Source organism: Chelonoidis abingdonii, chromosome 4, assembly GCF_003597395.2.
Source record: "Chelonoidis abingdonii isolate Lonesome George chromosome 4, CheloAbing_2.0, whole genome shotgun sequence".
NCBI classification, from domain to species: Eukaryota; Metazoa; Chordata; order Testudines; family Testudinidae; genus Chelonoidis; species Chelonoidis abingdonii.
Genome location: NC_133772.1, coordinates 114,352,165 through 114,374,453, shown reverse-complemented (window position 1 = coordinate 114,374,453; position 22,289 = coordinate 114,352,165). Strand labels below are relative to the sequence as shown.

General features: G+C 43.7%; 1 protein-coding gene across 17 annotated transcripts in view; it reads right to left on the bottom strand.

Moving 5' to 3' along the window:
* Positions 1-22,289, bottom strand: part of NRXN3 (neurexin 3) — a 1,449,735-nt gene that overhangs the window by 162,755 nt on the left and 1,264,691 nt on the right. For all 17 annotated transcript variants that reach the window (XR_012655819.1, XR_012655820.1, XM_075065588.1 and 14 more), the window contains one exon: positions 21,281-21,452. Coding sequence is in view for 15 of the 17 variants with exons in the window: in XM_075065588.1 (XP_074921689.1) it covers positions 21,281-21,452 (172 nt within the window). In the remaining 2 variants the exon portion in view is untranslated. The remainder of the gene's footprint in view (positions 1-21,280; positions 21,453-22,289) is intronic.

The window sequence follows — 22,289 nt, the reverse complement described above, 5'->3', positions numbered from 1 at the left end:
TGAACCCTCCCACCCCAATCCCCTGCCACACCCCTGATCCCCCTCATGCCCACCGAACCCCTCAATCCCAGCCTAGAGCCCCCTTCTGCACCCCAAACCCCGCATCACCAGCTCCACCTCAGAGCCTGGAACCCCAACTGGATCCCTGACCCCCCTCATGCCCCAACAGCCTACCCCATCCCTGATCCTCCTCCTGCCCTCTGAATCACTCTGTCCCAGCCTGGAGGCCCCTCCTATACCCCAAGCCCCTCAGCCCCAGCCCCAGCCCAGAGCCCTTCCACACCCTGAACTCCTCATTTCTGGCCCCACCCCAGAGCCCACACCCCCAGCCGGTGCCCAAACCCCGTCCTGAACCCCAACCCATAATTTTGTGAGCATTCATGGTCCACCAGACAATTTCCATACCCCCATGTGGCCCTCAAGCCAAAAAGTTTGCCCACTCCGATCTAGAAGCACAGTGGGAGCAACCTGAATGAAAACAGGAATAAGAAGATTAACCAAACTTTCACAAATCTCCAAAAGAAAGGCTTGGTTTGAGCTTTGTGTGAAGATTTGGGCCAGTTCTCATTTTATATGCTCTGATTCACTTGGATCATATTTCACTCATCAGCAGTGGAAATATTTGTCATGGGTTTGTGTGTAGATAGTGAAATTGACATTTACTGATAAAAACCTAGTCTTTCCAAGCCTAATTGTACACTGTTGAGTAAACTGATGGTGTTCAGAAAGTAGGTAATTATGATAATAATAAATATATATAGCATGGGTAAATGAAAGGTTAAGGGGGGAAGGATAACTGTCTACAAACATAAGAAAGGTGCAAACCCCAAGGAAGAGGAGGGATTTTTTATGGTGCTCCACAGAGATATAACTAGAAGTCATGGTCAAGGGCGGCTCTATGTTTTTTTGCTGCTCCAAGCACGGCAGTCAGTCAGCCTTCGGCAGCGGTTCTGCAGAAGGTCTGCCCCGGTCATGCGGATTTGGCGGCAGTTCTGCGGGAGGTCTGCCAGTCCCGCGCCTTCGGCGTACCTGCCGCCGAAACCGCGGGACCCGGCGGACCTTCCACAGAAACACTGTTGAAGGCTGCCTGGCTGCCGCCCTCAGAGCAATCAGCAGGCCGCCCCCCACGGGCTTGCCACCCCAGGCATGCACTTGCTACGCTAGTGCCTGGAGCCGCGCCGACTAGAAGCTGTGGTAAAAAAGTGATGAAAGGAAATTTAAGGTGATTATTGAAGAGCACTTCCTACCAGTGCAATCTATTAGCCTGCAGAATAGTCTCTTAAGGAAATGTTGGAAGCCCCACTTCTTGAATTATTTAAAACTGGATTGGATAAAGCCTGGAAGAATATAGTGCAGAGCTCTTAAACTGACTGGGGAGTGGACAAAATGTGACTTAACAGGCCTATCCCACCTCTGATTAATAGAAATCTGTGAATTTTGCCTTCCCTCAAAAATCCTTCTCCTCTTTGCAAGAGAGTGGAAATAAGGCAGGAAGATTCAAATCTTCCCTCCAGGAAGTGAGGTCCATGCACTAGATGCAGAGGAACCAGCCCAAGCACTATCAAGAAACATTGTGTCAGAACAAGGTTGGGAGGGTCAGCCGGCTGCAGTTTCTTTTTCCTCCTTTATCCTTTTCAGTGATGTGTTCTCTATGATATGATCAGAATCCTGGTATCTGTAATGTAGGTAAATATTTGCAGCCCTGAACATTTTCACCAGACACAGCAGATCCCCTTCCATGCTACTTGTTTATACATCAGTGCCTCCCCACCACTGTACTCCACTCTTACCCAGCAGAAAGGAGAGGGGAGGGGAGAAGGACAATACCTACCACACAGCAGAATGTGAAGGGGAGTTCTGAAGCTTGATCCACTGAGGTTTGTAAAGGATTCTGAAAACTACTACAGATGTTCTATTTTATTGTGGTACTGTGAATACATGGAAGAGGCTTAAAATGCCACCCAATCTGCAGGGGGTACCCTGTTATATAGGGTCAATGCCACTGAATAACATGGAGTTCCCAGGGCAGGGAAAACGCTCCTTTCGCGCAGGACAGGCTGGAGTTTAAGAGTCAGGAACTAAGACACTTTATAATTTAACATGCTGTAAAATATCAGCTAGTTAATTCCCACAGGCACCCTGTATGGTAAACCTGGATTTTTATCTCCATTTTACAAATGGGGTAACTGAGGCACAAAGTGGTAAATGAACTTGCCCAAAGTGAGACAGCGAGTTATTTGCTAAGTGGACACAAACTCAGAAGTTCCAGTCCCGTTATTAGTCCCCTCATTTCTGGATCCCTTCCTGCAATCCTCCTACTTTTGGCCTAATTCATATGGTTTCCTTTGCATGACTTTGTATTCTCTGCTGCCTTTCTGTGAGGAGAGGGAATGCTGATGTGTCTGATCTGCTTCCATCACTGCAAGTCAGATGTGTCAACCTGGGATTACAGCTGACACTGTTCTGGCTGCAGGCAGTAAGATCTGGAAAGCACAAAGTTATTGCTCAAGCTGTCAATCCTTCGGTCCAGCTGCTTGTTTTCTCTGTGTGCACATGCACAAGTCCTGGAGTGTTTTTGTCTGTTTTGATAGTGTTTGTCCACGCCTCACTGTGTCTATATAGAAGTGTGTTTATGTGTCCACATACCATGTAGTCTTGTTTATGTATCTTGTGCGTGAGAGAGAAAATACGTTGTGATAATTCCATTTGCCCAGAAAACTAAAAAAGTAGTAACCTGACAGAGAAATGGAGCAATACTAATATCTAGCAGTTCAATGAGTTGCGCTGTCTAGCAGAATTCTCTTCTCTCACAATAATCAATTTAGCCTGTTTCTCCATCTTTCTCCAGCACCACATTATGATCATAGCTATGGAGCTGCAAAAGTCATGAGATGATTGAACCAATAACCTTTCATTTCACACAAGCTGAGTAGAAATTTATCCATCAGAACTGTTCTGATGATATCATACGTGCTTGGGTAACGGGGAGTTCATATAATGACAGACCAATGGACAGAGAGACATAATAGTTCATTATATACGGAGTTTAGGATAGTCAGGGTTGTACTATACAGTACATGAGCAGCCACAAACTTTCCCTCTAGAATTCTTTGAGAGAGCAACTAATTAGCTGGTTTCTAACTACTGTGCCTGGAGAATAATATGGTGATAAGTTTTAGGAAAACACACTGGAAAAATAGAAGGAAACAAAAATGACAGTTCTGGTCCCCCAGTGCAGTGAAGCTGCTTCATGCCACAGCATCACTGAATTATAGCCCTAAAGGCAGCAGATCTGAGCATGGGAGGAATGTCCCAGTGCAAGGGAATCCTCCAGTAGTGCAGAGCTTGTATCATGGCTCTTATGCAATGCCCTACCTGTTGTTGGCAAGAGAGGGGAGCGGAGACCATAGGCAAGTGAAAAGAAGGATATCTTTATGCTGCCCAGTTCTCTGGCTGTCATATTTGGCATCTTAGGGCCTTTGGGAGCCAGCATAATTTAGATAATTATCATGGAACAGAGCAGGTTCAGGACTGGGGAAACGCAAAGGTCTCCGTCTCCTGAGTTGCATTCTTGCTCCACAGCCTTTCCAGAGGCATTTCCTCTAACGTCTGGAGGAAAGTCAGTTGCAAAAATACCCCAGATCAAGGGACCATGGTTAAGAAAGGACTGAGATGATCTGAGGGTACTTAGGAGGAAGCAGAGAAAAGTTATACATCCTATTATATAGCTGGTAAGCAACAAACTCCCTTTCTTCTTTGGGTGGCAACTTGCTTATAAAATGGCAGACACTAGAATCCACCAAATTCCAGCTGGAAAGTGGATGGAAGTGTTTCCTTGATTACATCCCATGGGTTAAGTAAGGATTGGTGGGACTTGAACCTAGGCCCATGAGCCATCCAATATCCTCACACTGACAGCCAGCAGCAGCTGTAACCTACCCACTTCCTGTGACCTACAATCCATATAGACTGAATGCCACATCAAGTTCCCTCTCGTGTGATCTCACAGTGGTCTTAGTGATCCCTGATTGGTTCCCTGACCCCATATAAGCCCATGGGGCATACCAGGAAGTGTTTAGGAAACCAAGTGGACCCTTGGCCTGATTCTGTATTCAGCTTGGACTCTGGCTTGAGCCTCAACTTGACTCTTGACCCTGATAAAGCTCTGACCCCTGGCTTCAGTTCTGGGACCCCAAGCTCCTGCCACTAACCCAGCCTACCTTCACCCAGGATCCTGACAAGTGAACAAATATTTAACAGGGAAAATCAAACAGCACTTGTCTGCCTTCTGGACACAACAGATAATTACTCTGTGGAACACGGTCATAAGATATTACTGAGGCTAAATGTTTAGCAGGATTAGAAAAGTATGGGGATAAGAATATTCACAATTACAACAGATAGGGTACACATGTAAATGGTCTATCAAGCCTCATGCTTCAGGACATAAGCCAATCTCTGGCTGCCTGAGGATAGAAAGAAACTTTCCGCATGAGCATGTTAGTGTGTGTTTTTCTAATGTAGTGGCTATTGTATCCTTCTCTGAAGCATCTGGCCACTATCCTAGGTAGGTATCTGGGCTAGATGGATAAGTGGATAATCTCCAGGGGGCAGGAAGGAAACTGCCCCACACCCAGCACATTTGGATAGCAAAATCCAGTAAGCCAGATATGTTACAGTCAATTTTTTCCCATTTTTCTCTGACACATCTAGCATTGACCACTAGACTGGATAAATTAAATATTCAGTCTGATACAGCAGGAGGCAGGATACTAGACTCGCTGGACTAACAGTCTGATGCAATATGGTAAAACCCTATGCTCCTTTGTGTGGTACCGAGAAGACTGCTGCTCAAGCATGTCTCTGTGCATTTTTTTTTCCGTGGCTGTTGCAGAAAAAGTGCTAACACCCCTGTCCCTGCCCATCTCCCTTCCCGTGATGGACTCATTTGCAGTTTGTCTGAAATAAAATGCCCCAGGATTTTATAGAAAATTTCAGTGGGAGGGAAATCCAAGATGTGATGTCAATTGAAGTGTCACAAACTGCATGTGCACTGAGGGTTCCCCAAGATTAGTTCAGCATTTTCAGCATAGGGTGGGAAGAATGGGGACCCAAAGCCTGTTAAATTGCAAAATTACAGTACCGGCCAGGTGGTCTGCTGGGCAGAGTTGTACAAGCACCTGTGTGCACAGGTCTTACGGATTGCAGCTATGTGCACAGCAGGTTCTTGGGTTGTGTGTGCTTGTGATCACACCTGAAGGAGTCAATGTCCATCTCAGAGAAATCATGTCTCCGTGGGCGTTTAAACACTGGAGTGATTGTCTATTTGTGCGCTCAGTTGTAGCGGTAGGAAGTAAGTGTGCTGCTCCCTGCTGTAGTGTGAGAGGAGGGCAGGTTTTATATTCCCTTGATAAGACTAGAAGCCAGGCAAGAATTATTTAAAGGGGAAAAGGAGGTTATTTCAGTTTGACATGCATCGAGCTGGGGTCAAACAGGGCCAGAAGGAACACAGGCAGCTGTGTGGAGACTATCAGCAGCCTACTGCCCATCTTGCACTCAGTGTGTATGTTCAGGACAATTCATTGCCACCTGTGAGTCTACAGATCTGATTTGGTTGCATAATTATGAAAGTGGGGACAGAGCTGAGAAATGCCTATAACTTGACTGTTCCTGCCTGAGTTTATTTGTACAAGAACCAGTAATGCTTTGGGTGCACAGTGGGCAGGCTCAAATAGGGCCAATATCCTGTGCCACAGCTTAATGACATCCTAAGCAGCCTCTTATTGTTCAGAAACTCAGCTTTCTGTTATACTTCGTTCATGTCACATTTTAGCTCACAACTGTAACCATGCAGTGAAGGTTGTCTGAAACGGCAAACAACCTGGAACAATAGCTGAGAGAGGTACAAGCTTCTCTATTCATCTTGTTAATTCGATGTCCAGTGATTACATTTTTAAATGTCAGGATCATCTTATGAAGATGTACACAATCTACTCCAAGAACCAGTCTAGCCTAAGGAATAGGTGGTGCTTTAAAAATCAACTGAGGGTATGGCTACACTTGAAATTTTAAAGCGCTGCCATGGCAACGCTCAGTGTGAGTGTGGTTGGAGTGCCAGCACTGGGAGACAGCTCTCCCAGCGCTGCACGTAAACCACATCCTCTACGAGTGTAGCGTGCAGCGCTGGGAGCCGCGCTCCCAGCACTGCAGCACTGATTACACTGAGGCTTTACAGCGCTGTATCTTGCAGTGCTCGGGGGGTGTTTTTTCACACTCCTGAGCGCGAAAGTTGCAGCGCTGTAAAGTGCCAGTGTAGCCAAGCCCTTAGATAACATGTAACTTTCATGGTGTTAAACTGACTACGCTGGGTGATGTGTGTTTCAAGTCACATTAGTTAATTCAAATTAAAAATCACCTTTTCTCCCTAGATTTGGCAGACCCACAGCAATAGTGCACATTGACATCTCAAGTGGATGGAGCTCATTCTGTGCACAGAGCTCAGAAGAGTACCTCTACCTTTTTGCTCCTAATTCAAGAGCTCTATGTGGGATCCTGGTGGGGAATCAGGCCAGCATATCTGCTGCTGAAGATGCTATTCTGTATGTGCAATTATACATATACTTCCTCACTTACCTTCTGCCTTCATTTTCACCCCTCCTGCTGCTGCTAAGTAATGCTGAGCTCCCTTTCCAACCTGCTTGGCTTAAGTTGCCTCTTGCTTAATGCAAAGCTGACAGAAACACAGGCACTTGATTTACCGCCCCTCTCCTATGCTGACTGGAAATATTTGGTGAAGGTAAGAATACACACCTCACCACAGGATGCAATCAGATACTGGATTAGCTTTGAGAGATGAAACCTGGACAGGTAGAAAGACATCTGCAAATTTAGCATAATCATTTTTCTCTTTAACACTTTTTGCCTCCTTCATCTTGTCATGTACAAAAGTAAGACAGCCACTATACTGCTCCCATGCAGCCACTGAAGAGAAAGAGCACAGTGCAAGTTAACAATTGCTCCACATGTCTGTGGAAGAACAAAACATCAAGTGCACAAGTGAAATGGTGAAAATTTCCAAATAAAATTTAATGACAAAATTTCCACAACTTTTCCATAGCTCCAGACTTTATGCCCAGAACAGTGTGTGTGCACGTGCGCATGAGTCCTGGATTGTTTTTGTCTCTTTCGTTAGTGTCTGTCCACATCTATGTAGGTCTGACTGTATCTATATGGCAGCATGTATGTGTGCACATACCTTGTAGTCATGCTTATGTATCTTGCAGACTTATAAAAACGTTAAAAATTTTCTGGCCCCACAGTGACAAGCTACAATCAACTCTTGATTTCATCAACTTGTCAGGCTTTAATCATCCCTCTTGGCAGATCTTTCAACATATGTTACAGCGCTGTCTTCAAACTATGCATCTCCAGTGCTGTTTTAATAACCCTGGCTTTTTATATGTTTTAGACTCATTACAAGATGCAATAAATTTGTCAAAGGGATTTTACTTTCTACCTCCGCTCCATGGAGAAAGGAAGCATCTGAAGACTCATTTGAGTCCCACAAAATGAGTGCAATACAAAAAATTAAATGCCACAACCAAGTGTATGAAAATAACAACAGGAATCACATACAATTCACAAAGCTAATCAAAATTCAGTTCAGGTCACCTCTTTCTCCTTAACTATGAGGAAATAACTGGGTCTGTGGCTCAGGGGAAAGCAGTGGATGTGTTATTCCTTGACTCTACCAAAGCTTTTGATATGGTCTCCCACAGTATTCTTGCCAGCAAGTTAAAGAAGTATAGGTTGGATGATTGGACTATAAGGTGGATAGAAAGCTGGCTAGATCGTCGGGCTCAATGGGTAGTGGTCAACGGCTCCATGTCTAGTTGGCAGCCGATTTCAAGTGGAGTGCCCCAAGGGTCGGTCCCGGGGCCGGTTTTGTTCAATATCTTCAATAATGATCTGGACTGCACTCTCAGCAAGTTTGCAGATGACACTAAACTTGGAGGAGTAGTAAATACGCTGGAGGGTAGGGATAGGATACAGAGGGACCTAGATAAATTAGAGGACTGGTCCAAAAGAAACCTGATGAGGTTCAACAAGGACAAGTGCAGAGTCCTGCACTTAGGATGGAAGAATCCCATTCAGTGTTACAGACTAGGGACCGAATGGCTAGGAAGCAGCTCTGCAGAAAAGGACCTAGAGGTCAGAGTGGACAAGAAGCTGGATATGAGTCAACAGTGTGCCGTTGTTGCCAAGAAGGCAAACGGCATTTTGGGCTGTATAAGTAAGGGCATTGCCAGCAGATCGAGGGACATGATCAGTCCCCTCTATCCGACGTTGATGAGGCCTCATCTGGAGTACTGTGTGCAGTTTTGGGCCCCACACTACAAGAAGGATGTGGAAAAATTGGAAAGAGTCCAGCGGAGGGCAACAAAAATGATTAGGGGGCTGGAGCACATGACTTATGAGGAGAGGCTGAGGGAACTGGGATTGTTTAGTCTGCAGAAGAGAAGAATAAGGGGAATTTGATAGCTGCTTGCAACTACCTGAAGGGGGTTCCAAAGAGGATGGATCTGGCTGTCTCAGTGGTATCTGATGACAGAACAAGGAGTAATGGTTCTTAAGTTGCAGTGGGGGAGTTTTAGGTTGGATAGGAAAAACTTTTTCACTCAGAGAGTGGTGAAGCACTGGAATGGGTTACCTAGAGAGGTGGTGGAATCTCCTTCCTTAGAGGTTTTTAAGGTCAGGCTTAACAAAGCCCTGGCTGGGATGATTTAGTTGGGAATTGGTCCTGGTTTGAGAAGGGGGTTGGACTAGATGACCTCCTGAGGTCCCTTCCAACCCTGATATTCTATGATTCTATGAATTCACCACCCACTAACAGGGGCATTTAGTAAAGAAAATATTAAGACCATGATGGGGTTTGGCTAGTACCCAGTATCCTCAAGATAAGTCTCCAACTCTTGCAAAATAAAAAAAAAATTAAAAATTGGAAAAAAAAATTGCCAGAGGCTCTCTTAATGACTGAGTGGTCAAGACCTCAGTTTTAGGTCTAATTAAATGGATGGTATTCTCTAGTAATACATACTATGCAGCAGTATAGGATGCAGTACAAATGTAGATAAAAGAGCATCTCTTAGTGAATCACACACACCATTTAGTAGAGTTCCTGAGTTTTCCCTGGGGGTCTCCCATCCAAGTACGGGCTAACTCAACAGTATTGAAATTATGAGAGCTAGAAAAATCACACCCTACCAGTTTGTGCCTGCAACATGAAGGCACATGTTAGATGAGAAAAGAACAGAGCAGTTTGCCTCAAATCCTCCATGGTTAAATGTTGGACCATCCAAATCTATTTCCTTCTTCCCTGGTGGTGAGGAATTCAAAATTCTTCATAATTATGAAGTCCCACAAATTTCCTGTTTGACAGGGAAACTGAAGCACCTAAAGGTGAGCTAACTTGCTCAAAGTCACACAGTGAGTAAGTGTCATGGCAGGGAGTAGAATACAGAAGTATTCCTGACTCAGTCTCGTGCTCTGACTTTTGGGGTCATATTGCCTCACCATATTTAACATAGGGCATTTATAACAAAGAAGGTGATTGTCATCTTTGAAGATCTCCTGTTGGGGAGATGGGCAGGGGACTACAATCCAAAACCAGCAGTCATGCCTAGGAGCTGTTGCACATACCTTCCTGCCACCCTCAGTCGCAAAGGTATCCTTGCTAAATCTTTTCTTTAGTAACTAAAACAGCTTCTGCATTATCTGATGAAATTCCTCATCATAATAACAAGCTCTTCTATGTTTTGTGTAATTCCTTTACAAATAACCTTGAGTCGTGCACATGTCCTCTTACTATCTCAGGAGAAAATCTCTCTTCCCCACCCCCCTTCTTCTCCCTACCTCCAAACAAAAATTTGCTTGCTCTCTTCTGGGTGGTTATGTTTAATCTCAGGATTAGACAGAAGCCCGTGGTTTGCCTTGAACAGCTTATCAGCTTCCAAGAGACATTTACGGGAAGAGAAAGACATTGGTTTTGATAGCAGTAATTGTATTTAGCTTGTAAGATACAAGGCTATTTATCTCGTGGCTGTGAAATCACAGAGGGGGAAAAAGAAAATGTTGGCAGATAAAAACTAAATAAAACCAAGAAAAGAAGAAAAGAAACAACACCCTCATGGCTGTCAAGTGCAGGGGTGGGGTGAGGAATGGACTTTACGTTTAATCAGGTTCATGTTACTTGGGGAAGGAGAAAGTAGAGAGAAGTGTGGAAGGGCAAGGAGTGGAGCAAGAAATTATCTGTTTTAAAGCAAACAGGTAGCAACGGCAATTATAGAGGTGCATGGTCCAATTTTCAGAGGTGCTGAGTGCTGATAATTCCCATTATCCCAATGGGAGTTGCGGATGCTGAGTACCTCTGAAAATCACACCATTTATTTTATAGACTTATATCTATGACCATCACCAGGCCCCCAAAAGCTTATAGAGAGAAGGTGGGTAAGGTAATATCTCCTACTGGAGCAGCTTCTGTTGGTCTTCTTCCTGAAGAAGAGCCCTATGTAAGCTTGAAAGTATGTCTCTCTCACCAATAGAGACTGATCCAATAAAAGATAGAATCTTACACACCTTGTCTCTTTAATATCTTGGCAACAACATGGCTATAACCACACTGTAGACAAAAGCTTGGCATTCTTATTCCTGCACCCGAAAGGCCTTGTACGGTGCCTCAAGCTCACTGCATCCAGGCCCTCCTGCGCACACTCCAGCAAACAGGTTTTAGAAGTACGTGATGTCCTCTGAGAATACCCCACTGTTAAAAGTAGACAGTTAAATCCCAGGAACCGACCAGAAAAATGGTCCAGCAGATCATAACTCCTATTGTGGCTCAGAAGGACAGAGATGAGCCTGTCCCATCCCTATCAGTCTATATTACTAAAGCACCTACAAGCGAAGTAAATGTGTCCCAGAGCATTTAAGCCTTTAGAGACTGTAATGAATATTCTAACTGGCACCCTGAAGTGAATAGGCAACCAGTACAGGAAACTGTTAGAACCCATAATGGCTCAACCCACTCAAGAGATAAGCATTAGCACTAGCTGAAGCTTCTCAATGGTCTTCAAGTGGTAGGCCCAAGAAGTGCACATAGCAGTCATCCAACCTAGAAGTTACAAAGCAGTGGGTCATTTTGAACAGGAGAGTTACAAGACGGAACCCTGCCTGTGTCAATGGTGTCAAAAGCTGGTGACAAGTCTAATAAAATCATCATGGATATTTTGTCCATGGCCACCAACTTTAGACAATAATATCTTCTCCACACTAGAACTAGAAAGACAGAGGTCCAGGATGCCTATTAAATCCATCTATGTCAGTAGCTGCCTCCATATAAACTTCTCAGTAACTTTTCTCCAGAATGGGAGATGACAAAACAGGTGGTAATTGACAAGAAGGCGAATATCAAGAGAGAGACTCTTGAGCAAGAGTCACCACTTATTTAAGAAGATCTTTAAAATCTTTGTCAATAATGGGTCAAAACTTTCCCTTCATCACTCACAAAGGTCAATCTTCCAGCTTGTGGACAATGGGACACAGCTGACCCAAGAGATCTAAGGGATACTGAAGAAAGCTAGACAGAGTTCCTCCTGCTCTCATATCATCTCCATGATGCTGACTAAAGCATCCCAGAACTGAGCCTTTCTTTCATCAAAATAGATGGAAAATTCCTCACAGCAAGGTAGGCTTGACTCCATATCAGAATTTCATATCAGGCCTTCCTATCATGCCAACCAGTGTTGCTGGACAGCATTTTCCTCATGCCATGGCAGAGGGAAAAGAATAACTACTGTATCTCTATTACAGCCTAAGAATGCATAACATCTCTACGCTGTGATCTATCTGTATGAGTTTTCTACCACTAGCTCTCTAGCCTCCTCTCTTGAAGCTTTGTCAGTTGTAAGTCATCTGCACTCCATACTGACCTGTGAAAAGAGTATCAAGACAGTCCCCTATTCACCAATGCTTATGCAGGTATAGCTCCTTATCTGCGAATGCTTGGGTACACTTTCCAGTTGGTTCCCATTTGCCTGGGTTACCATCACTTGAATTCAAACAAACCCCAAAATTCAAACAGAACTCAGCTAAAACTGCTGATTGGACCAAACTCATGCCTAAAACTGAACAGCACCCAGTTTTGCACAGTTTTAAACAAAAAACCAGAAGCTTTGAAGCAAGTTACCTATGGTTTTGGTCTTTGGTACAAATATGAACAGCTCCTATTTTGCTTGACCTCTGTAAGAGGAGGGGATGATGGCAGTGCCACAGGAAAATGGAACCTGTGCCAACTAGGGTAGACATTAGGTGGGGAGCACCTAGCACAAGATGGCTCTGGAGAAAGCAACACCAGCACTAACCTGGCTTGCAGGAGAAGATAGCATTATACGCTTGGGTTAAATCTTGTTATGGGTTGAGTTAAAACCTGGCAGAAAATGGTGTGTGAATGCACCCTTCATTTAATATAGCTGTTAAGTGGCCACACTGAAAACTATGCCTAATAGAGCCTGCCAGAAACTAGCACCATGTTGGCAATTAGTTCCACTGGGCATTCTGACCAGTGGCAATGTATATGAAAGCACACAGAAAAGAAAACCAGGGAAAGCCAAAAAGCCTGTAAGCACAGTGTGACCCTGGAAAAAGCTAGAGAAAGAGAGAGCCTTTGGGCCTGGTGTTGGCTAAAGACACTTGGGGCTGTAAGCTAAGACTCTGCTCCTTTTGTTCTTCGCTACTCCTGCGTTTGCAGAAGCATGATTTTGTACATTCTTTGTAAGGAAGCAAGATTGTAAATACCAGATCCATCAATTTCTACTTCTAACTGGAACATCTCCAGGGCCCTGAACTTGGACTAGCCTCTGGGGTCAAAAAGGGACAACACAACAGTAGAAAGAAACAAAAGAAACATGGTCATAGTTTAAATTTTGTGTATGAGCAACAGGGCCAGCTCTACTGTTTTTGCCGCCCCAAGCAGCACGCCAAATTGCCGCCACAAACGGCGGGGGCAGTCTGTGTGCCGTTAGGGCGGAATGCGCATTTCTGCAGCAGCGGCAGTGCAGCAGCAGCTTCTGTCTTCAGCCGGAAGACAGAAGCTGCACCGCCGCAGCCAGCTGAACATAGAAGCTGCTGCCAAATTGACGTCGCCGCTGAAACGCGCCTGCTGCCCTAACAGCACACGGACTGCCCTTGCCGTCCGCGGTTGCAATTCGGCGCGCTACTTGGGGGCAAAACCACGGACTGCTGCCCCTTGCAGATTGCTGCCCCAAGCACCTGCTTGGAATGCTGGTGCCTGGAGCTGGCCCTGGTGAGCAAGAGGGGAATGGAAAGAGGCAGAATCTCAGCCTGCCATCAACATCTGCACTTCATTCGGCCAACTCCAAATCAGAATTGTTGTGACATCAGAAGACAAACAATGGCAGTGGGACACTGGCCCAGCAGAGCCACTATACCAGGAAGCCCTCCCCATCTCACCCTCATTTGTGAACCCCCTGTAGCACTCTGGCAGGGGCAACTGTAGCTTTTTTGCCACCCCAAGCACGGCAGTCAGGCAGCCTTCAGTGGCATGCCTGTGGGAGGTCCACCGGTCCCGCGGCTTTGACGTACCCACTGCCGAATTGCCGCCAAATCTGCGGGACCGGCGGACCTCCCGCAGGCAAGCCGCCAAAGGCTGCCTGACTGCCGCCCTTGCAGGGACTGGCAGGGCGCCCGCTGTGGCTTGCCGCCCCAGGCACGTGCTTGGAGCGTTGGTGCCTGGAACCGGTGTTGCACTCTGGGGAGAAGTTTGGATTCCAATTTGCCAAACTTTGTGGTAAACCATGTGTGTGTGCCAAGGGGAGGGGCACTGAGAGGATAAAAGTTATTTTTATTGCCTGGAGCCAACGGCATTAAAAGTTAATGCCACTTAAGAGAATGAGTGGACTCCTGATGGGAGGCTGGTGGAGGTCACACACAAAGGTGATAGGGAGGAGCAAGTGGAACAATTTTTTTCTCTCTACCTAGCTGGAGAAACTAGCTCATGAGGATCTAGTTGTTCTATATTAAATTAATTCTCAGTTTTAAAATATGTCTATAAAAAGCCAGGGTAATGTTCCCCTACTAAGTGAGTGTCTCTTTAAATGAAAGTCTTTTCCTGTCTTTCACCTCACTTCCCCCCACTATCCCTCTTTGAAACATGACTTCCATCAGACTTTATTTTGGTGTTATTGACATGTTCTTTCTTTGCAGCTCCTCTCTGCGTAGTTTTTCTCTTCCTGCTGTACTGAAGGGAATGCAGGCACTGCACGGATGAATGAACAGGTAGATGAAGCTTGTTTTAATGTACACTCCAGAGTTGGCAAGACCCCAAATCTCTCTTTGCAAGCAAATGTAGAGAGAGAGAAAGAAAACCTTCTGGCTAGGATTTAATGAAAACCCATGACCTGAGGTATCTATCCCAGTTCTACATCAAGATAGGTAATTTGTTTTTAGCCTTTCTGAGAATTGCTGGCTTCTTCCTATGCAGTGGGATTCATAATTTGTCTTTTTTTCTCTTATTGTAAAGCACCTCAGATACAATGGGTTTTACAATAATCTAAAATAAAAGTATACCAGAGGCTTCTCCTACCTGCACTGGCTCTTGTATCTTACCCAGCAGGGACACTGTTCTTGGTCCAGAATGACACTTACTAAACCACAAAAATAGTTGAATTTAGATTTAGAGAAAGCTCTCAGCAACTACAAAACTAGTCATCACTGACACAAATCTATCACAGAGATGATGCACAAAACATTCCTCCCACCCCAGAGAACAGTAGGGATGTAAGTCCCTTCTGCGGACCAGAGTGTAGTGTAAATCTGCCATTCAGAGGGATACCCAAGGCTGAAGAATAGGCACACTGGCCCTTCAAATGCATTAATCTTCGTGATCCAAGCATCACATAGCTGACTAGTAATGCTGTCTGAAGACAAGCACATCTGATACAGCCCATCTCCCTGTTGTGGGTTTGGGGGAGATGACAAAGGGAAAACAAATTCAAATATTGAATATTAGCAATGAGCCAGTGGTTTTGGCTAAAGGGTGCCAGGACAGGTGGATGAAAGTGAGCAACTCCAGTGCATTCATGCTGATATTTGTTATTCCTCATTTCTCTGGAATATTGGCTCAAATCTGAATGCTACATCACTGCCCCGGGCCTTATTGTCCAGTAAATGAAACGCTAATACGGTTGGAAAGTCAGAGCCAGGCACAAACACAAAGAGACTCTCTAATGATCAGGATTATTTCACGTTCTCCAGGCTAAGACAACTTTAGGCTCAAATGAATTCCTCCCTTTCAAATTTACCTCTACCCCTTTTTCCTTCCCAAAATGAGCAATCCCCATGTTGCAAGTGATTTGGCTGTAATTGGATGCTTATAAAGATATTTTGTCAGTGCCTGAATTGTTGTTTTGTTGCTTTTTCCATTTTCTTGTCTTTTTATACGAATTTGCAAAGATAATAGCTTTGGAGTCTTTTGAACCCATTTGGCTATTTTCATTTAATTCCTTCTTGATTGATGGCTGTGTTTAAAGAAAAGCAAATACTTCTCTCTTTGCTCATTTAGTAACCATTGGTCTACATTTACACCATTCAGCTAAATTATGAATCTCATGTATAATCCCACAAAAGGCAATGAAATTCAGAGAGGAAAACTGAAATAATATTTTAATTCACCCCTTTTGTCTAAAGGTTGCAACACATATGGCAACACGCAAGATGGCCAAGTTTGCAATCCTTTAGTCACAATCAGCAAGTTAAAGAAGTAGCTGTAATTCTCAAAGTTAAAATAGCACAAACAGATCATAGCATCACGGAAATGTAGGGCTGGAAGGGACATCAAAAGATCATCTAGTCCATCCCTCTACACTGAGGCAGAACAAAATAAACACAGACCAACCCCAACAGGTGTTTATCCAACCTGTTCTTAAAAATTACCGATGATGGCGATTCTACAACCTCCCTTGGAAGCCTATTCCAGTACTTAGCTATCCCTATACTTAAAGAGTTTTTCCTAATATCTAAACTAAATCTCCTTTGCTGCAGATTAAGCCCATTACTTCTTGTCCTACCTTCAGTGGACATGGAGAACAACTGATCACTCTTTATAACAGCCCTTAACACATTTGAAGACTGTTATCAGTTCCCCGCTTCAATCTTCTTTTCTCAAGATTAAACATCCCCAGTTTTAACTTTTCCTCATAGGTCAGGTGTTCTAAACCTTTTATCATTTTTGTTACTCCCATCTAGATTGTCTCCAATTTGTCCACAGTTTAAGAAAATGGACACAGCATTCCAGCTGAGGCCTCATCAGCCTGACTAGAGCAGGAATATTACTTTCCTTGTCTTACATACGACACTACTGCTAACTCACTCCAGAATGATATAACCCTTTTTCACAACTGCATAACATTGTTGGCTCATATTCCATTTCCCATCCACGACAGCCCCTAGATCCTTCTCAGCAGTACCACGGTCTAGCCAGTTAGTCCCCATTTTGTAGTTACACATTTGATTTCTTCTTTCTAAGTGTGGTACTTTGTACTTGTCTTTATGGAATTTCTTCTTATTTATTGAAGACCAATTCTTCAATTTGTCATGGTCATTTTGTATTCTAATCCTGTCTGCCAAAATCCTTGCAACCCCTCCCTGCTTGGTGTCACCCACAAATTTTATAAGCATACACTCCTCTCCGTTTGCCAAGTATTTAATGAAAATATTGAATAGTATTGGACCCAGGACGGATTCCTGCGAACCCAACCAGATGTGCCCTCCCAGTTTGACAGTAAACCATTGATAACTACTCTTTGAATATCATCATTCAACCAACTGTGCAACCACCTTATAGTCATTTCATCTATTACATTTCCATCATTTGCTTTGTAAAATGTCATGTGAGACTGTATCAAAAGCATTACTAAAAATCAAGATATATCATGTCTACTGCTTCCCCTATCCTCTAGGACAGTAACCCTGACAAAGAAAGAAATTAGGTTTGTTTGGGACAAGTTGTTCTTGTCTGCTATTACTCATCATTCTGTTACCCTCTAGGTGCTTACAAATTACCCTCTAGGTGCTTACAAATTATTTATTTATTTGTTCTGGTATCTTTCCAGGCATCAACGTTAGGCTGACTGATCTATAATTCCCCAGATCCTTTGTTCTCCTTTTTAAAAAGTAAGTACTATGTTTTGCCCTTCTCCAGTCCTCTGGGACCTCACCGGTCCTCCATGAGTTCTCAAAAATAGTTGCTAATGTTTCAGAGAACTTCCTTACTTCCTTAAATACACTATGTGACTTTCATCAGTCCTGTTGTGAGTTGAATACATCTAACTTATTTTAATATCCTTTAACCTGTTCTTGCCCTATTTGGACTTGTGTTCCTTCCCCCTTGTTGTTAACATTCTGTTAAGTATCTGATCACAATTAATCTTTTTAATGAAGACTGCAGCAAAACAGGCATTAAACACCTTAGCCTTCTTGATGCTATCCGCTATTAGCTGTCCATTCCCATAAAGTAGTGACACTTTCCTTCATTCTTCTCTTTTTACTAACGTATTTATAGAATCTCTTCTTACTGCTTCTTATGTTCCTTGCTGGCTGTTACTCATTTAATGCCTTAGCCTTTCTGATTTTAGCTCTACTTGCTTGTATTCATTCTTAGAAATGTGTCCATGTTTCCACTTTTTGTAGGATTCCTTTTAGATTTTTAGGTCATTAAGGCGCTCCTGATGGAGCCATATTGGCCTCTTACTATTCTTCCTAACTCTCTTTGCAACGTGATAGCTTGCTGTTGTGCCTTTATTACTGTCTCTTTGAGAAACTGCTAGCTCTCCTGAACTACTTTTTCCCTTTAGATTTTCTTCCTCTGGGACTTTTCCTACCAATTCTCTAAGTTTGTTAAATTCTGCTTTTTTGAAGTCCATTGTTCTTATTCTGCTGCTTTCACTCCCACTCCAATTGTCTTGCATCTTCAGATTCACAACCAAGTCCTCCCTGCTGTGAATGTAATGCTTTCCAGATATTAATGAGCACATGTAGGGTGTTTTATTCTGGGCAGTTGTGTTCTATTCCTGCATATTATCCCACTCTATTATAAATGGGAGTGAAGCAGCTGGGGGAGAATAGATTCCTTGGCTATTTTTTGACATCATATTCCTTTTTGGAGAGGGACTAAAATGCTCAGTCCAGATATGGATTGTCATAAACAGATAATTAAGGGTTAATGTCTCTTTTACCTGTAAAGGGTTAAGAAGCTCAGTGAACCTGGCTGACACCTGACCAGAGGACCAGTCGGGGGACAAGATAACTCTTCAATCTTGGTGATGGGAAGTTTTGTTTGTGCTGTTTGTTTTGTTCTTTGTTCGCTCTGGGGCTAAGACGGGCCAGATGTGCAACCAGGTCTTCTCCAATCTTTCTCGAAACAGTCTCTCATGTTCAAAAAGTAAGTACTAGCTAGAAAGGCGGATTAGGCTTTTTTGTTTTCTTAACTTGCAAATGTGTATTTTGGCGGAAGAATTTACCTCTGTGTGCTTACTTGTATCTGAGGCTAGGGGGGAGGGAGTCTCTCCTAGTCTATATAAGCTGAAGACCCTGTAAACATTTTCCATCTTGATTTACAGAGTAATTTGACTTTTTCTTTCTTTAATTTAAAGCTTTCTTTTTAAGAACTGATTGATTTTTTGCCCTTGTTTTAGACCCAGGGGATTGGGTCTGAACTCACCAGGGATTGGTGAAGGGAAAGGAGTGGGAGAAGTATATCCCTCTCGTTTAGATCCAAGGAGTTTGGACCAGTGTAGACTCTTCAGGGTACACCAGGGAGGGGAAGTCTGGAGGAGGAAAGGAGGGGGAAGGTTTTATTTCTCTGTTGTTTAGGACCCAAGGGGTCTGGGTCTTGGCTCCCGAGGAAGGTTTGGGGACAGGGAGTGTACCAGACACTGGAATTCTGATTGGTGGCAGCGCCATCAGATCTAAGCAGGATTAAAGTAGAAGGGTACATGCAGTCCCCACTTTCTGGATGCTAAGTTCAAAGGGGAAATACCTTGACAGGAATCAATATTTGGAATTTACTTCAAGTGTTGCTGTTGAGATTCACAGGTTTTGGTCATATCCAATTGTAGACATAGACCAAAGCTGTGAAGCTTGCTCCAACGCCAATATCCTCAAAATCTGGTTCAGGCCTGTTGTCTCATATCCTTTACAGAGAATCCAGTGTGTGCTCACGTCTCAGTGTATAGCCAGTGAAAAACACTTTTGGTTTTTAAAGCCACTTAGGTATTGTTGGCTCCACTAAAGTCCCCTGAAGCGCAATCTCATTGGAGTCTTTCAAAAAAGATTATCAAACAACAAATACAGAAGTGTGTAGTGTGGTGAGGGAGAAGTTGTGGTGGTTTTCTTTGTTTTTTTTGGGGGGGGGGGGGGCGGGAGCCTGGATGGAATAGAAATAAATCCCTCATCCTTGGAGTGTGACGTTATACACCCAATATCAGCCTAGGCACATGGCTAATGCAGATTTTGTAAATCCATGAATGTCCTAACGGAAACACAGAGTGGTCTTTAAATAAAGAAGCAGCAGAGGATGCAGTTATGATATTTATTTTCCCTTTTCAAAAACTCAGCAACTGAGAGAGCTGAGTATTTTGTTTCTTTACCAGAGGGATTAACTACAGTTACTAATATAAAAATAAATTCTATTCACAGAGCTGTACAGGCTGTAAAGGGCTGCCAACTGGACCAAAAGTAGCAGACTATTAATGGAGGTTGTAGGAAGGAAGCACTGGATTTGGGCACTTCCTGGCCATCCCACCCTCCCTAGCCAGTGGATAACTGGGCTGAATCTGATGTAATGGCAAAGGTGCTGGGGAACAGGACCTTTGAATATATAGCACTAAACATCTATAGCATTTGTGTCAGGTGGAATACAAGGTAGAAAGCACTAGTGCTGCACCACAGGGAAGCTCACTCAGATACAGAGGCTCCCAGCATGCGAAGAGCAGAAATGAAATCACGCCCTCAGAGTAATTTATTAGCGTCTGGGGGGAACAATTACGTGCAGTGTACTTCAGGTATTTCTCACTAGTGCCATCATTTGAAGCTAAATGGCTTGCGGGCGACTCCCACACTACTAGCAAATTGCCTAGTGTTTATCAGGAGAATCCTCCCTCTTTCCACCCCCAAGTGGGTTATGTGTAAACCCGGGAGAGAGGCACCGGAGGCTGCCTGGGTTTACTTAACACCGGCTGCTGCTGAGTAGACCATGACTCCTGATGCCAAACAGAAGTTGAAGACAGTGACTGTCTCTGCAATCACTCTCCGTTTCTTTGCATTCTACAGACTACGTATGTCACTGAGCATCTCCTTGCATTGTCAGCGTCACTAAGGAGGCATCCTTTTGATTTCAGAGTGACTTTGGCCTTCAATGATGGTGACACACAAACGGAGAAGGATGTAGGCTTGTCTCCTCTGCATGCACATTACCCCAGTCTGTCACTGCTGCCCTTCTATGCTAGGGCCTTGGGTTATGGTTTCAGATAGAATCAATATGAAACTGAATGGTTCCACATGGTTTTTGACATGAAGCAAACTAAAACATGATGGTTTCAGCTGGATAGTGTGTCAAGTTTTGTCTGTACAAACCCAAAATTCAGAGCAAATTTCCAGGAATGAAAGCTTATGAGAAGCAAAAAGAAAGGTCCACACAAACTCCTGTGAACCAACCCTGCCACATTCGTTGTCCCTTAAATTCATGTCTATGCAGGCTGCAATGAGGAGATAAGGTACAGTGTCATGCCCCCTCCCACCACACTGCTCTTCACTCTGCTCTCTTTCATTAGAAATCACCACAAGTAACAAATCTAAGTTGTTGTTGAATCAGTTTGTAACTCTTTGTAAGATCAAGATATGCCCAGTGGGCTTTTACTTTGCATGATCTATGTGCATATTGCCATGCAGCCTTTGTGCACCACACCTCTCCATACACAGTAGATGTTGGATGCAATACCTCATTTTCCCACACAGTAAACATAGAACCAGGATGAGAAATTTAGCTCCCTTTACACTGGATCAGGCTCAACCCAACTCTTTATTTCTGGGGATGTATAAATGTTTGTATACTGCCCCAGCGCTTTGATTTAGTTGTTGTAACCGTTATTGTAAGGTGTGGATGGATGAAAAGGAAAAGACATAGAAAAAGACATCTTGGTCAAACATATACCTGAAGGGTAGTGTTCGTTCACTGGCCAGCTGTCCACCTGAAGTGTGGCATTCCCGCCATTCCTAGTAAAGCGTACCACATGATATTTGCCATCATTCACTGGGGTGCTCTCCTCTTTGATAGAAATATCCACTGTGCCAATATTGAAGACCACGCCAATCTTGCCTTGCTCCTGTAATGAAAAGAGCAAGAAACAACAACTGATACGTTACCATTTGGTATGAGAGTTTTCTAGGTCTGTGTGTATATATATATATAAACAGTTAGACAATTGATAAGATGACAGTAGATGGCACTCAAAAACATGTAGCAAAGTTCCTGGGTTTTGTAGGACTAATAAAACTTGTGGTTGTATAATGCATATGTCTTTCTGTGCAGCGCTATACATCAGATCTTAATGCTATTCACCTGAGAATCACGACTAATTTCCTCCCTCAGAACTTCTCCATGGACAATTGAGAGCCAAGGACAGAAAACCAAAGAAACATATAGAATGTTATTTGGGAAACATCCCAGTTAATTAGGTATCATTTGCTCAGCACCACTAAATTGCAGCCACTACTGGGCTAGAACACAGCAATTGTTTGACACATGCAAAAAGTACATAGCAGGTTTATTCCAGGAGGGAGTTTAGTGTAATTCCCCCAATTAAAAATCAGAAGAGGGAATTTTAGGGAGCAAAACTGCAATTATCTAAATTGGAGTTTGGCCATTACAGTGAGGCTAATGCACAGCTGAAAAGTGCAATGGGATTTTTAATTACTCCAAGTGGTTAGAGCCTTGATTTTACTTCTCATCCTCAAAAAAACACCTCCAATAGAACACCATCTTCTAGCACCACTCCTGGGCATTGCTCAGCACACACCAAGGGAAGAGCAAAGTCTACTGTATTGGTAACACCATTTCCTGTAGCACTCTGTGTGATATGTGGCTGGTATTTTTTTATAATTCTCATCCATGCAATGCACTGATTCAACCATCCTTAGCTTATGAAATATGAAGAGATCAC